This window comes from Belonocnema kinseyi, chromosome 6, assembly GCF_010883055.1.
Source record: "Belonocnema kinseyi isolate 2016_QV_RU_SX_M_011 chromosome 6, B_treatae_v1, whole genome shotgun sequence".
Classification (NCBI taxonomy): Eukaryota; Metazoa; Arthropoda; class Insecta; order Hymenoptera; family Cynipidae; genus Belonocnema; species Belonocnema kinseyi.
This window is the reverse complement of record NC_046662.1, coordinates 92927764-92944120: the sequence shown is the minus strand read 5'-3', so window position 1 is coordinate 92944120 and position 16357 is coordinate 92927764. Positions and strand designations below refer to the sequence as shown.

Sequence of the window (16357 nt, the reverse complement as noted above, 5' to 3'; positions counted from 1 at the left end):
TTGGCACAATGAAAAATAAGTTCGAAACAAACACCGTTTGAAAGATTTTGAATCTCAATCTCAGCAAAACTGTTTGGCAAAAAAATTACAAAAACACTGACCTAATCACACTTTTTACTTTTTTCAAATTTCCTTGATTTTGCAAGCTTTTCTTAGCGCAGTTGCTAAAGAGTTGTTTCTTGTTTGAAGGCAGATTAATAGAAGTGGCATATTTTACTATAATTGTTGAAAACAAGTACTCATTTAATTCGCAAATAATATAATTTTTTTAATTCAGCAAGTGACAGTATGAGTAAAAAAGCATGTGCGCTAATAAAAGGCTGCCTAATGTTCGTGATTGGACTAATAAAGAACGTTTTGCCGATGTGTAAATAGAAATTGTGCGAAGGCTCTCGATTTATTTGTACAGTCTTCAACATGCTATCATTAATATTTCTATTCAATCGTAATTTATTTTGCGATGCAGTCATAAATTAGAAGATCCCAAAACTATTTCAATCTCTCTAAAATTATCTTTTTTCACGGTCCTTTTAAGTAAATTTATAAACTCTAGAATTAATGGCCTTCGCCATACTTTGTTTCTACCTTATTCGATTATTACAGCTGATTCCTTAAAAATGTGTGGTTGTAACTAATTGTTATTTTGAGAAATATAATTGTGCCTTTAAGTTAAAAAATTGGTTTTGTATTTCGATTTTCCGCACTTAATTTTGGAGGCCTAAACTTAGTCGGGTTGGTGCTCAAACATATTTTGATTTAATCAACCGTATAAAATATACATATAGCTGTGAAAATAATTCAAATATGAATCAAATCGAAAAATCAGCTCATTAACTGAAACTTAAGTAGTATTTATCTTTACTTCCGTGAAGCATTTTTAGAAATAGTGTTGTAGACTAAGCGGCTAAGTAAATTAGATTTTCCTTTTTTTATTTCACAATAATCATAAAATTAATGTCAGAAAATTGTCCAAATAATTTTTGACCGACCTAGAATAAGCAGAACCCCATCAATATTTTTTATCATTTTGCAACATTGTACGATTGCTCAGTGTACATTTTTTATTTACAAATATACTAAGAATGAAGAAATAAATACAATATTCTTTCAATTCGATGTTGTGAATTTATTTTGTATCCTTAGATATCTTAGAAATTATACGAGAATTATTACTGTAGTTATTAGATATTATTGAGTTTAATTATACCCTTAAAATATTTTTTATAGTAAAATGCTTTATTGTAAATTATAGATTCTCGTTTTTATTGAAAAATCTGATCAAAATTAAAAATGAAACAAAATAAAATGATTTTAGGTATAAATAAACTAAATTTACGCTACAGGTCCAGGTGAGAAAAGCGCCCACGGCGATGGCCAGGCAGCTTAGCGAAGACGACGAAATCTCCAGAATTAAAAAGCAGAACAAGAGCATACCTGCCACACCGGAAACTGTTGAAGAACGCCCACCCTTGTCTGTGCCCATTCATCCGTCCGTCAGAGATACGCAGGAAAGAGAACCGGAAGACCTTCCTCGAAGAACGCCTGTCTCAAGGTATAAAATTACTTTTTAAAAGTTCAAGGCCTGATAGTTTTGATAAAAAGTTTGATATTTTTAATTATTACATTTTTAATCATTTTATTTTGAATCAAAAATATTAAAATATTCGAATTCTTGCATTCAACATATATGGTCAGGGAAAATCAAAAAATGGCCAGGGAAAAGTCAGGAATTTAAAAAAAAAACGTTTTGCGGCCACCCAGTAACTAAAATAATAGAAAAATATGATTGCAGGAGAACGTCCACAGAGGCCCATACTCATGGTGCAAGAAGCACATCCTCGGATTCCAGTACTGGTTCTGAAAGTTCGAGTGGATCTGGTATTCGCAACACTGGTGCACCATTTACAGCTGAAGAGATGAAACAAAAATATTTGACGAGAGCTCCACCGACAAATACGACCACCTCCACTGTTTCTTCCGGAGTCGGTGTTCTTTCGAGTTCAGCCAATAGAGACCCTCCAACTACAACTACTTCCTCTCCCAGACCTTTCCAGAGCCGTTTTTTAGGCGGAGGTAACTATTATTTATTTTTCATTTAAATAAATGTTTTGAAAAATTGTACATAACAAGATTTATCTCTGGCAGAGAGAGAAAACTATTCTTATATTCCAAACTGTAAGATAAATTATATTTGGAAAATAACATTGGAAACCAACAACATCCCTTATTATTATTTCATGATGAATAATTAATTATCCTACCGCGGTGTGACAGTTTCCACCAAAACATTTTTCATGGCAGTTTCACTTCCATGATCGATGTGCAGGGGTAAGTGTCACGTTTCGGGGCGGCAATGAATTATTAATAGTCAAATACTAATAAGCAGAATAAACTGATATTTGTTAAACTTTATATCTTTTCAATATACTTACATGTATTTCTAAAATATTGTTTGCAGGTAATCGTGCCGCACCACCGCCTCCTCAAGTAGTCCCAGTGCCAGCAAGAGAGGAACCAAAAAAGAAGGAAGAGGAGGATGACGATGATGATGAGACGACTACTTCCTCTGAAGAAACGGAATCTGAAACCGATGAGGAATCGGAGACTGAAACTCGGCCATCGACGACAGTGCCACCAACAACTCAAGAACGGCAAAGAAGTGAATCTGCAATGGCTCGAACAGATATTGGTCCTCTTCTTGCTCGCAGTGCCGAAGCTCGTCGCGGTAGCAAAGAAGACTCACCTTCTAATAGGTAAGATAGTTTTTTTGGTCACCTATAATAATCACATAAAATGATAATATAATTTAAAATAAATAAATAATTATTAATAAATATGAAAAAAATAAATAGTAATATAAGTTTATATCATTTGATAATACCTATTAATACTTAATTACTCTCTCAAGATGTGACAATCTTTATCCAGCAAAAAAATATATAACTAAAACCTATTACTCTAAATATCAGGTAGAAATTTCTAGGTCCTTCCATTATTTTATATAATTATTAAAAGCAATTTTGTAATGACTTACACAGAAAAAAGCCCATCCTCAAAAGTAGGCTGATTTGGTGTTGTTTAAAGTTGCAACAAAAATAAGCAATCGAAGAATATAATATTATTTAGAGAATATAACAAATGAGTTGCAACAAAAATAATCTCACTGTTTTGCTGTGTACATTCTCAAATATGCTTTTTAAATATATTGTTGGATTTAATTCGACCCTAGGTACTCAAATATACTATTTTCTAAAAAATTTCGTGTGTTTATATGTATGTATATTTTTTCTCTTTACCATATCTGGAAAAGTTCATGAGTTTATTTTTCTCAATGGTCATTAATAAGATACCAATACTGGTTCCCGAATTTTAAAAAAGGTTTTCTTTATTTATAAGAGAAAAACATTTTTGATATTGGAAATACAACAATACTGTAATTAGTTGAAAGCCTTGAATTTTAAATTGTATAATGTTAATGTCTGAAATTTCTTATTGCACAATTCGACGAAATTTTAATTTCAAATTCTTCCATTTAAAACCCTCAGAGTTTGAAATTTGTCAATTTCTAAATTATCAAATCCATTAATTTTCGGTTTCAAATCCTCATTACTGACACAATTCAGGTTTTCAAAACGAAAAGCACAAACTGTTCAATGCAGATTGTTTTATCTGAGAATATTTTCATTCGCACTTGGTCATTAGCAACGCTTTTTATTTTAAATACTTCAAAAAAATTCCATTTTACAATCTTGAACGACTAGAGTTTGAAACCACCTAATTTTGAATGTTGTGTGATTATAAAAAGCAGCTACATATAGATTTTTAATCGCCAACTGTCAGTCGATAATACAAAAAGAAACATAACAAGAAAACAAATTTCAAAATTCAACAATTTGCAGATACTCGTCTCCGAGGGGAAGTCCAGCTCAGACAACTCCGACGACGACATCGATGACGACATCACCAGGCAGTTATACCAGCAGGTTCGTAAAAAACGATCACGACATTCACGACTTGGGTTCTTATTCCAATTACCCCCTGAATGATAATCTTTTTATGGTGGTTAATAATGAAAGGGCTAAATCTTCAACAGATAATATCAAGGATAATAAAATCGTGACAGCTAATACTCAAACTAACAATTTTGAAAACGAGGTTGTTCTTACTAAAACACAGTCGGACGGTTATTCAAAACTAGATGAAACCCCATCATCGACAAATAATCAAGACAGTCATAATGTTAACGATTGCGTACTGAATGTAAATTCAAAAGGCACGGAATGTTTAGTAGTGACCGGTCGCAGAGCAAACGATCTGAAATCGAATAATAGTAATTGTTATAAAGATAATAATAGCAAAATTAGTGATGATAGTAATGAAAGTCAAAATGAAAAAAACGCTTTAACAACGTACGCTAAAAACTCAATCGTTGGCGAAAAAGTCATACGGAATAATGATCAGAATATCTTCTTGTCTAGTCGAGACTCCGGGCGTGATTTCATCAACCAGAGGAATGTCATCGACGACGGGATCGAAACCAAGAATACAGACACAAATTATTTGGAAACTGATCTCAAGAATAATACTCTACAAGGGCAGAATGGGGATTACTACAATAGCAAAACTAATGGTCATTCCGCTAGCAAAGAAGAGGCTGCAAGCAGTAATAGTCTCTTTCAACTGGAGAAGAAAATCAACTTTGAAGAATTATCAGTGGGCACAAATGGAGAAGGGACCAATAATATCAAAATATTTGATAAGGCGGGAACAATATATCTCGAAAAAGAGATCCTCAGAACAATTAAGGAAAGTACAAACGAGTCAGAAGATACTGAAGATAATGAATTGAATGAATCAATAGAAGTTAAAGCTGCTTTAAAGCAAAACGGAATTCCGAAAATTGTAATAAACGAATTTAGTTCAGAAGATGAAGAAATAAAAGAAAATGGTGTAGAGATGAATAGCAATAGAAACCTAACTTCACAATCAGAAGCAGAGGAATCAGGAGCAAGTACATCAAAAAAATATTCGAAGGACACTGACACTGGTCAAAGCATTCCTGCTAAAAAAATAGAGGTCGAGAACCTTTTGGACGACAATGGGTGGATCGTATCGGAGGACTTCGATGAAAAACGACGTTCTTCTAGAAGATTTTTATCCACTGAAACTAAAGAGACTGATGACGAAACTGAAAACGACAAACGATTCGAAGAAAGTAACTCGAATTCAGATAACCCGAGAAGTAGAATTTATAGGCAAAGCAGCATTGGGAAAAATGGATGGATGACGTCTGACGATTCGGAGAGCGAGTCTGAGGGGACTGTTTCACCGACGCTTCCAGAAGATGGCAACAGAATCGAGGACGAAATTAATAATAACTTCGAGGGGAGACATAACTCGATTGGAGATTGGAATATTGGAGAAGAAGGATGGGTGATTCTCAATAAGGAAAACGAAAAAAATGCCCATGAACAAATGCTGAATGGTGACGAAAATATACAGAGTGAAAATCGTTTTCCGGTTGCAGATGAAAATAACGATATAATCGAGAAACATAACGAACTTGAGAAAGATGATGCTCCCGTCAACACTTCAAGTATACCGATACAAATGGTAACCACCGTCCTCTGTGTTTCCGTACTATGTTGCAGCGTTTTATTTAATTTGCTCCTGTGACTGATACGTCTTGACGTTAAAAGTAGAAGGTGGCGAATTTAAGAATCAGATAAAGACCGAAACGAAACATTCCCTTTGCTGCTGTTTTCTAAGTATTAAGTTTCTCGTGAAAGAAGGGATAGTTTTGCTTACTTTTTTATGGACTGCTTTGTACTAATCAATTACTTATCAATTAAAAAGAAAAGATTTTCATGATCTTCATTGATTTTTCTGAAAACATATAAAAACGAGTGCTATCAGGATAGAGTCTATATCGGCTACTAAACTGAAAATATTCAAAAATTTTGGAAACAATTCTAAACTAATATCATGTTATAAAGGTAGGTATTGAATATTTCAAACATTTATTCTTTTTTTTAATTCTTAATTAACAATTTATAATATGAGTGGAAAATAAATTTTCAGCGAAGGTTTGTCATTTTCAAGTACAAATTAAAAAAATTTTCTTTCATTTAAAACATTTGAGGATAAGTATTTTCTCTTATATTTAAAAATACTATTTACAGGACTCGCATTCTATTTTAACATCAATAAAATGAAAGTGTTCGTGGATGAATTTAAATTTGAAAGGAATTAAAATCACCCATAATTTTAACTCGAGAATAATTTAGTATTTTCTATTATATAATATTGAAAAGAGGAATCGAATCGTAAGTATTAAAACTTTAAATGACAAAAAGAAAGTATCGAATTATAATTTTAATCTGAAAAACTTATTTACCAACTGGGAAAATTTCTGAAGCATTGCAATTTAAAAGCATTAAATTATTTAATGAATAATCTACAGGCACACTGATGCAGTTGAAAAAATCTACATGCAAAATCTACATGTAAAATTATATGTGTGATTGATTAATGATATATAAATTTCGAAAAAGATTACCCCTTTGTCGTAAACTTTAATTTTTGAAATGAAGATTTTAAAAGAATCATTTTTTTACTATCCTTTTCCATTTCTGCACGACTCAGAATCAAATGAAAGTGAACGGAAATTAAAGATGAAATGTTTACTTTAATAACAAAATTTCATGGTAATGAAGTTCAAACTTTTACAAAGTCTTAAAAATACACTTGAATTGTCTTTAAAAACAGGTTATGTTTTTAAAAAAATAAAAAAATAAAGATTGTTGTTTTCATTTACGTAAGAATTTAAAAAAGTTATGAAAGGCTGACATGAAATTTTAATATTTGAAATAAAAATATTATTTGAAAAACATAATTTGAAAAGAGGGATAGCACTCGTAGATCAAGAAACACTTGTTCACTAAATAGATTTAAAAATTGTAAAGAATTTTTTATTTTTGAAACTGCACTAAAGATATTAGGATTTTTGTTCCTGCATTTTCTACTTTATAAAAATCTGCTAATGTTCATTGGTTGGAATTATAAAAAACTTCAAGTAGTCTGATATAACTTCTGTATAAAATTCAACAATAATATACAAACATAAATAAGTTCGTTATTTTTAAACATATTTCTAGCTTCTAAATGAAAATGGTTTAAATTATTATATAACCAAAAAGCTATTAGCTGCAATGCACAAACTAGCACTTATTAATAAAAAGACTGACAAGAGAATGCCAAAAATCTCAAAAATTGATTTTCAAATTTTACTGCTGCTGACTGAAAGAATTCCGTCCGACTAAAAAACCGAATCGCGCCGATATTGCTTTTAGTGAAAACTGGTCTTTCTCCGATTCTCACACCTTCATTTATTAACATTCGTTGGTAGTAACACGGTTTCGCTGTGAACGTAACTCTAACGGACGGAAAGATCGGAGAATAATAATAAAATAAAAAACATTCTTATATTAAGAGAAAGATACTCTGGAGAAAAGAGAACATTTAATTTTTTCGCGTCAACTTGCACCGCTGACTATAAAAATATTAATTTATCGAATAACGATGATTATGTATAGATTATAGTTATTCGCATGTAGCAAGGAACCTTAGGCGTGAAACTAGTAAGATATTCGATTCTTGTATTTATTCTTTGCTATACCTCTGCATTTCTTAATTATTGTGATAATTGTTAGAAACGTGGTATTAAACGTTTCCTGCCTGCCAATGTGCATTCATATTCGCTCTATGTCTCGCGCAATCGTATATTTTGACTGTTGCTCAAATCCGTTCGTGTATAGCTTTGTAGTTTTTTTTGTTTTACATGATTTTAAACATTTTAGCGTCCCCACTCCCTTCAGAATCTTGAGCACTTTTTTGAAACAAGGGTGATAAATATTTTCATTAGAAAGTACAAATTATATTATTCTAAAACTTTCTAATTCAATTTCACATAGAATTTATAGATAATTAATTATTTTATTGCAAAAGAAATTGAATTACAATAACATCCAGTGAAACTTTTAAATCTAATGTGTAATAGTAAGTTTAACATTCAGAAGAATTTTGAATGAAGTGGATTTGCAATTAAATTATATACCACTTGCCAAATAAAATTTGTATCTTGTAATTATAATATTTAAACACGAATGATAAATTATTAAACTGATATGTCTTTTTAAAAATCCCAGAACATGATTGACCGAAAAAAGAGAAAGAAAGAATTAGAGTCATGAAAGTCGTACGTAACGAACAAAAAATCGTCTGTTTGAAAACCCGCGAAGAAAATAATTTCATCTTGAGTTTTCAATTATATTATTTACACATCTACATAAGTTTTTGTACACTTGTTGTTTTTCCCAGCGAAAACATAAGCTTTTGCATCAGTTTTGTTGTGTGGTAAATAAACTGCATTTTTGTGATAACTCGCATTTTTTATTTCCCTGTCAAAAACCGTCCTAGTTATTTTTGTAACACCAGGTATGTTGCATCCCGCTTGTGAATTCTCAATTTTGTCTCTCGAAATGAAATTTTTCAGAAAATGGCTTCAAACTTCCAAAAACAGAAGAATCATAAATTTAGGAAAATTGTTTTGTTTGCTCTAATTTTGTATTTCTCCATTTTTTCTTTGGTCATTCTGTGGATTAGAATAATACCTAAAAGCATTTGGATGCAAATATTTGTAAAGAAAAATGTACCCTAATTTTTTTCCCAATCGCAGACGTGATATAAATATTGTTTCACTAACCAGAGTTACCTTTTCTATTTTTATATGAATGAATTTACAATTATTTATTGTTCTCAATTTTAATTACTTTTTTTGTACATTACTCGGGTATACATTTTATAAGCAGCATATAAGCATTTTGTATATTCATGTTCATACTAGTCTCTCGCAATAGGTTATTTGTTTCGGGCCGAGATCTTTATAGAAGTTTTAAATGGATAAAAAAAGTATTAATTCATATTAAGTTAGTGAAAGTCAGAGAACGCTAAATGAATTGATTGGTTACATAATTTCTCACTTATAAAAAAGGGTAACAATAATGAGTGGGATAATGAGTGGAAGTCAATGCAAACATAGTGAGCTTCGACTAACTTGATTTCTATGTACTTCAAATTTGATTAATTTACTAGATCTTTCTGTTTTTCTTTTCGAGTAAAATTATTGCATTTAACAAAATAATAATTCTTTTTAATTTTCATTTGTTTTCTAAAGATTAACCACTATAATTTAAAACTAAGCCAGAAGCACGTGTAGAAATAGGAAGTAATTTTGTTGCGATTCACTGTTCAGATTATAACACTATTTCATTTTGCGTTAGAAATAAAAGGCACTTTATAATCATTGCCTTTAAAATCTTATTTTTGATACAAATTTTTATGATTTCACTCTTTATACTTTTAAAGAGAGAAATTAATTTGTCCGCGGGTTTCAAGTTATTTTATTAATTTGAATCATTTTTTGTATTGTTTCTGAAAAGTTTAAGAATTTTCAATAAATAGTTAAACGTTTTATATTGGTGTTAAAAATGATTGCAGAGAAAAATGTGTAAACTAAGGCTGAGGAACTTGCACCACTTATACATTTATATTAATCATAATCCAAATAATATTGAAATAAAAATTTAATTAAAACTTTTATTGTATAGTATTAAAAGTTAGATATTTTTCATATTACATATAATCTTACTTAATTTTACTGAGTAGAGGCGAATAGTATTATTAAAAACTAATACAGTCATATTTTCTTTATAAGGGGGTATTTTTATGGCAAAATATATATATTTATATATTTTTCCATTGATAATAACTATTGAATAACATTTTTTGTGTAAACATAAATAAACCACGCCAAAGCAATGTTTCTACTTTAAAAATATAATTATTAGTATTTTTGTGTGAGGTTTCTTCATTTGAAAGTGCTTTCTAAATTTGTAAAACAGCTATTTTCAGAAAATCAAGTAATATAATTCAATAATGAAATTTCAATTAATTTATATAACCCAAAAAAACGTTGGTAGATAAACAGTGAAATTCTTCTATAGCGCCTATTTCGGGGCTGACGCTGGATGGGAACTAACTCATTATAACCCGTTCAGATTTTATTTGTTCACGCCTGACTGCTCGCTAAGTGAGAGCCGCAGATCACGCGCACCCAGCACAGAACCTGTTACACCTACATGCGACGCGGTGTCATTTCTCAGAAGGGCTATAGAAGGCAGGGCTATTGAACATTTTCACTGTAATGCAATACAATATCATAATACAAGGTTATCTCACATATAATTAGAAAAAAATGTGTAGACAGCACTGATAAAAAGTATCGGAATCCCTTTTTTAAAATTATTTTCTGAATATAATAATTTTATTAATATTAATGTTATAATAACATATTAATTTTGAATGCATTAAAATCTAGGCTGATTTTATGAAATATAACTTTCATATTTAAAATTAATTTAAGAAGAAGCTGCAAAATTCCAGCTTTCAAATAAGCTTAAACAATTAATTTAATTGCATTACATATTTTGCATGTTGTCCAATATCTACAGTTGAATAAATCACAAAGCAGTAAACGAATACAAAACATGTGATTTCATTATATTGGGTATTATTTGTCAACTGCCATAATCCAAAAATTGATCAAGCTCGATCAGGCTCAAACTTTCAAAAAGTGTATTGTGATTGGATGGTATAGTTTCTGAAACAAATTTCTTTCATTATGACATATATTCAATAGGGAAAAGGATGTAATTTTTAATTTTGCATGCAGACCAATCTATTTTTTTGACTCTTGAACCTGCTGACATTACTACAAAATATTTTCCCACTACAGTGTCGAAACAGATTTTCACACCCATCCTATTGCTTACAAACATTTTAAAGAAAATTGCATACTGGACCTTTAAAAATTGAAGATAAAAAATGTACTGGATTTTTTTTAATCCGAGGTTGAGATTTCGAGCTAATAGAATATTTTTCATTGAATTATGCCATTTTAATAAACAATAAAGAGAACCTTCTCTCTACAGTTTCTATGGGGGTTTTCATGCACTTTCAATTGACCATAAGCATTTCTTTTCAAGCAAATTAATAGAAAAAGTGTGAAACACTATCTAAACTAGAGTTAGGAATTGTATACTCGAAAGGCAGTGTAAGAAAAACACAAGCCTTTCTTTTAAGACAAAATAGAAGAAGGCAATTAAACTTAAAATCGAGAAAAGGCACAAATCTATTTTTGAGTCAATTTTTTGCATTTATTTTGGAAGATAAAAATTTTTTTAATGCCATCAATAGAAAGGGTGTGAAACTCCTACCGAACTGCAGTGGGATATTTTTTTATTCAACGTGACTATGATTTCCTTGTTTTCTAGGCATTGTTTAGAGGGGCAAAGTTGGTTTTTATCGGTGGTGGGGTACTTTACCGGCCTAGGTCTTTAAAGTTCATTTCTTCGACCCAAGCACACTGTCAGACATAATTCCATGATGGAACTCGGAAGGCATACACTTGTTACATAAAATATTGTTTGCAACAAGTCAGCGTAATTTTTTACGGTTTGAAGTGTTTAACAAAACTCACGCTTGACCGTAAAAAGACTACGTTGTTGCCTTGGTTCAGAATGTACTATTATTGCAATTATTCGTGTAAATTTCATTTAATATGCCTGTAAAAAGAAAATAAAGTCGCCGTTTATAAAACTCAAGCACCAAAGCAATCTTCGCGTATATGCACATTGCAAAGTGTATTACTCCGTTCTCTAGAGACCAGGTAGACCAGCGTAATCGGCAGGGATAAATAGTTAACTAATGACGGACTATCGTTAATACGGATTGATGCGCATGCGAGAAGATTGCTTTGAAGCTCTTGGATTGTAAACATAAAGTTTCTTCTCACTGAAGGATAAAATTGACTTTTTATACATATGTGAAATAATAAATATCTTCTGCTACGTGGCATGAATTTGTCTTTACTAATTGACCTCCCTCAGCATACAATATATTATTATGGATATTAACAGATCTATAAACAAAAATAGATGGTATATTATTTAAAAACACTAAAATGGCAGGAGTTCCTATACGTTTGAGCGTTACCGTATATTGTCCTAATTATCATTACCTAATCTAAAAGTCACTTTCACAATAAAAAAAAAACTAGTTACACATAAATGTTCAGCCTTGGAAAAAATGGAAAGTAAACTCTCTGAAAAGAGGTGACGAAGTAAATGATAAGGAGGTAATAATTCGAGAAAATCCCGGTTTTGGCAACTTGCAGGTTTCTCAACAAGAGCAGGAGTCAGGCGGCGATAGCAACACCCAGAGAACGAGAGCGAGAGCCAGTGGAAGTGGAGCCGGTGGAACCCTTGTCTCCGAGGTCGAGGTACGCGGCCTTGAAGGAAAGGAGACAAAGATTGGCGAGGTCAAGGAGCTCCCACAACTTCGGTGGCGAGGACCTGGACATCGACGAAGATCCACCGTCGCCGACGACCCAGTCTCCGAACGCCTACCTGGCCGCCAAGTATGGCGTCGGTTCGGAACTTGCAAGGAGTCGCAGCACCCACGCCCTAAAGTCCAGGGAACCGAGTCCGGATCGAGATCGAGGAGGCGCCGAAAAAGACGGCGCTGCCCTTAGCTCTTGGGCTCGTTATCTTAAAAATAAGTACGGAAATAGGAGCACCAAGGATAAGGAACCACCGACCACCTCTTCGATCCCGTCTTCTAGGTAGGATCCAGTTTTCCAAAATTTTATAGAGAATTTGATCATTTAGAAATTATGAATTATAAACTAGAAGCTCGAAAATACAATTTTCAGTTCGTCAATTCTTGAAATACATTATATTTAAAAACAAAGAGATTATATGAGTTGATTTGAAATTTTATAGAGAAATGTAGACACATTGTAGACCCTGTAGATACTCGAGTATTTGGAATTCTTTTTAATGCTTGAAATAAAAAATGTAAAAAATTGGATCGAACTTTACTTTAGAAAACCCTTGAAAACTATCTCTCCTACTAAATGGTGAAAAAAGGTACAAATAAAAGGAAATATTCACGTCCGATAGTAATGTTTGTCTTTGAAGATATAAATGTTAGTACTGAAAAATTTTGTCTAAATGTACAATATTTTTACATGTTAAACAACGACTATTTTTTCTTAAGATCAGTATAAAATCTAGTAAAAGATCATTTTTTGAAATGATCTTAGTTTCTAGTGATAATCTTAAAAAGTTACTGGTACTTATATTGAGAGTCCGAAATACTAAAGTAGAAACATAAATGTATTGTCAGACACAGCGGCCACTTCCAAGTAGAAAAGGCCAATTTCAATCCGGCAGTCACTTCTGTGTCGCCGCGTCTTTTCACTTTCTACTGCACTAAATGCAATTCCTTCTGCAAAAAAGTCATCGAAGTTTATTTCTATTCCTAATTTAGTTTTCCTATTATCCTTCCTACTCATGTCACCTCAAAATCTAACATATTTATTCATGGAAGTCAAAAAGTTTAGTACACATCATTTAAATTAAAATTTTTAGTCTGAAAAAAAATTTTAAAACCAGCTAGAAATAATATAAATAAAATAATACGCTTAGACTTTTCTAATATTTACTAATATTTTTTCAAAATCTTTTCTACAAGTTTTTACATTTCTTAAAATAATTTGTTTCAAACAGTATTTATTCTACTTCAAAGGGTCTTGTGTGTCTGAATATAACTTTCCCTTTCTACTGTATACAAATCAGATTCCTGTTAAAATGACTGTTAAGTTTTCTTTCCATCCCTAATATCTAATTTTTTATCCTTCCTTTTCATATTTCACATCAAAATTCTAGGCCTTTTCTAAATTATAATATTAAATAACCTTTTTAATCTTTTAACAGTTTTCCTTATTATTCTTCAATTTCAAAAAGGTTATTTACGTTTAACAAAATTTACTTCCCTTATTTTTATGTTTATTTCATTATTTCTATTGTATTATTTTTTAACCCTAAATAAACAGGTTAATATAAGACACCATCATAATGATAACATTTTAAATAATGTCGGTGAATTTTGTCAAGTACAATAAAAAGAGAATGTTAAAATTACACGAATTTAAACCTACAGGAATAACGTAACTTACATAATAAACCATCTGAAAGGGCACCAAGCAAGGATTGTAAGGAGGAATTCAAATATTATGTAAGCACAATTTTAACTAATATTTACAGGAACCCCTTTACTGTAAAAACAAAAATGTATAAAAGTTGGTTTAACTTTACCTTATCCACATTGTTTGTTCAACCTAATATTATAATTGTTTACTCACACTTTTTGCTCAAAAGCAAGGTAAGAAGAAAGTTTATTATAAAATTTATTTAAGAACTTTAAACAAAATTAGTTTCGTAATCAATTTCCGGAACCCTCCTGCCCATGCCTTCTTATCCCTATTGTGCTGACGTAATATTTGAATGACCCCTAAATGTTATTTTAATCCCCGAAACCGGGTGAATTACAATTCCATATATGCTACCATTATGAAGAAACAAAAGCATCTCAACTCAAAAAATACAATTTTTTTATACCCACGCAAGAAAATTAAGAAGAAACCCTTACTTAATTTTCCATGTCCATCCTTCTGTATAGGTTGCTATCCTCAATTTTGTTCATCGAGACTACTTTTGCAAGATTTTTATGTACAGATACCATTCCTTGTATCACTTCTTTTCGTTTTCAGATGTACTCTTTTGAAAAACCGCTTCAATTTTGATATTTCAATACTAATTATCTAGAATTTAAAAATCTTAGAAAATATTTAAAATCATTCTAACTAAATGAAAATATCATTCGAAGAATATTTTTTTTAATTTCGTTGATTCGAAAATTAGTTTATGATTTCAAAAAATGTATTTTCTTTGTACCCTCAATTCCTATGTATCCAATTTTATAAATAAAAAATGAAAAGATCATATGAAAGCCAATGACGTGACTATGAAGACGCTCACAAAAAAGTATTCTAAGCAAAATTTTAAAAGCATTCTTTATCCAAATTTCTTCAATGTCGTAGTGCAAGCGCGACCTCTAGGAGGTTGTCGCTCGGTCTGCCTCTGCGACAACCAGGTCAAACTTCCTTCGAATCTTCTGACGACGACCAAAAAAACCCGTCAGGCTCCCCCACGTCCCCTATAGCAGCTCCCGCTATCCCCGCGGCAGCAGGTTCCTCCACTAGGTAAGTCTAATCAAGAAGTCAATTTTAAATTTTCATGAACTTAAAATATAAAAAGTAACATTTATATGCTATATTTAATAATATAAAAAACTCAGTGAATGGTGTTAACTTGAACCGTAGTGCATCTTCTATCATACATTATGTAGATAATTAACAATATATTATATGGCTAATTAACAATTCTTCGATCTTGATTGATAATTTTTTATTGGAAGAACAATTAACTGCATTATTGTATCTCATTGATTACACAGAGGTCAGTACCTGCTGAAGCGAAGGCAGCTGTTTAAATTTGGGATGCGGGGGAGCGAAGCCGGATGCTTTACTTGGCCAAGAGGCCTCGCTGTTGGACCCGATAACTACATCGTCGTGGCCGATAGTTCCAATCATCGAGTTCAAGTAAGTGATGCCAGGAATTGATATTTTATAAATTAGGGTAACGACATCGATAGTAGAATACCTATGTAACGTTCTTACCGCATGTAAAATAATTTTACTTATTATTTACAGACGAAAAAATAGTTTCTTGACCTAAGAAAATATTTTTTGTCTCAAGAAAGTTTACTAGATTGAAGAAACTTAATTTACTTTTTGTATCGTCCATATCCGTACCGAAATTTTCTTGATTGATTTATAATTTTTTCCGTATACGTAATATTATTGAATAAATATTTAGAATAATTCTTTACTTAAATACTAATTTATTTTACGATTTAATTTCTATAATTTAAAATAATAGTTTTTCAATTTTGTAAATTAAGTGTTTTCGATGTTTGATCTTCGACCTCGACCTTTGAAGACTGATATAATAAGATGTCTCCTGACCTTCACCATTGATCCCTGGCGCAAATTAAAAATAAGCCTACAATGCTGAACTGACAAGAACGTTTTTTTTCTATACAAAGCTTTCAAATAGATTTATGGAGCTCAATTTTTACAAAAGATTTTCAATTTCATTTAATTAAACAAATAAAACTAAAGGAATGACCATTTTTGCAAATAAACCTCCTACGCTGAGAAAAATATATCGCACAATGATATCGCAAAACCTCTATATTGAAATAAAGTCTAATATGATGACGTACAAGCAGGTTCTGGAGCTTTGTACGATATTATAATTTACTAACTTTG

The 16357-nt window shown here is 31.3% G+C and overlaps 1 protein-coding gene across 5 annotated transcripts in view; it reads left to right on the top strand.

Moving 5' to 3' along the window:
- Positions 1 to 16357, top strand: part of LOC117175063 (RING finger protein nhl-1) — a 78228-nt gene that overhangs the window by 49030 nt on the left and 12841 nt on the right. For 2 of the 5 annotated variants that reach the window (XM_033364601.1, XM_033364602.1), the window contains exons 8-15: positions 1344 to 1552; positions 1793 to 2073; positions 2459 to 2753; positions 3900 to 3983; positions 12296 to 12742; positions 14125 to 14199; positions 15065 to 15226; positions 15481 to 15625. In XM_033364601.1, coding sequence (XP_033220492.1) covers positions 1344 to 1552; positions 1793 to 2073; positions 2459 to 2753; positions 3900 to 3983; positions 12296 to 12742; positions 14125 to 14199; positions 15065 to 15226; positions 15481 to 15625 — 1698 coding nt within the window. Of the gene's footprint in view, positions 1 to 1343; positions 1553 to 1792; positions 2074 to 2458; positions 2754 to 3899; positions 3984 to 4478; positions 5614 to 12295; positions 12743 to 14124; positions 14200 to 15064; positions 15227 to 15480; positions 15626 to 16357 lie in introns of those variants that run through there. The other 3 variants (XR_004467423.1, XR_004467424.1, XM_033364604.1) reach the window with 3 other exon arrangements.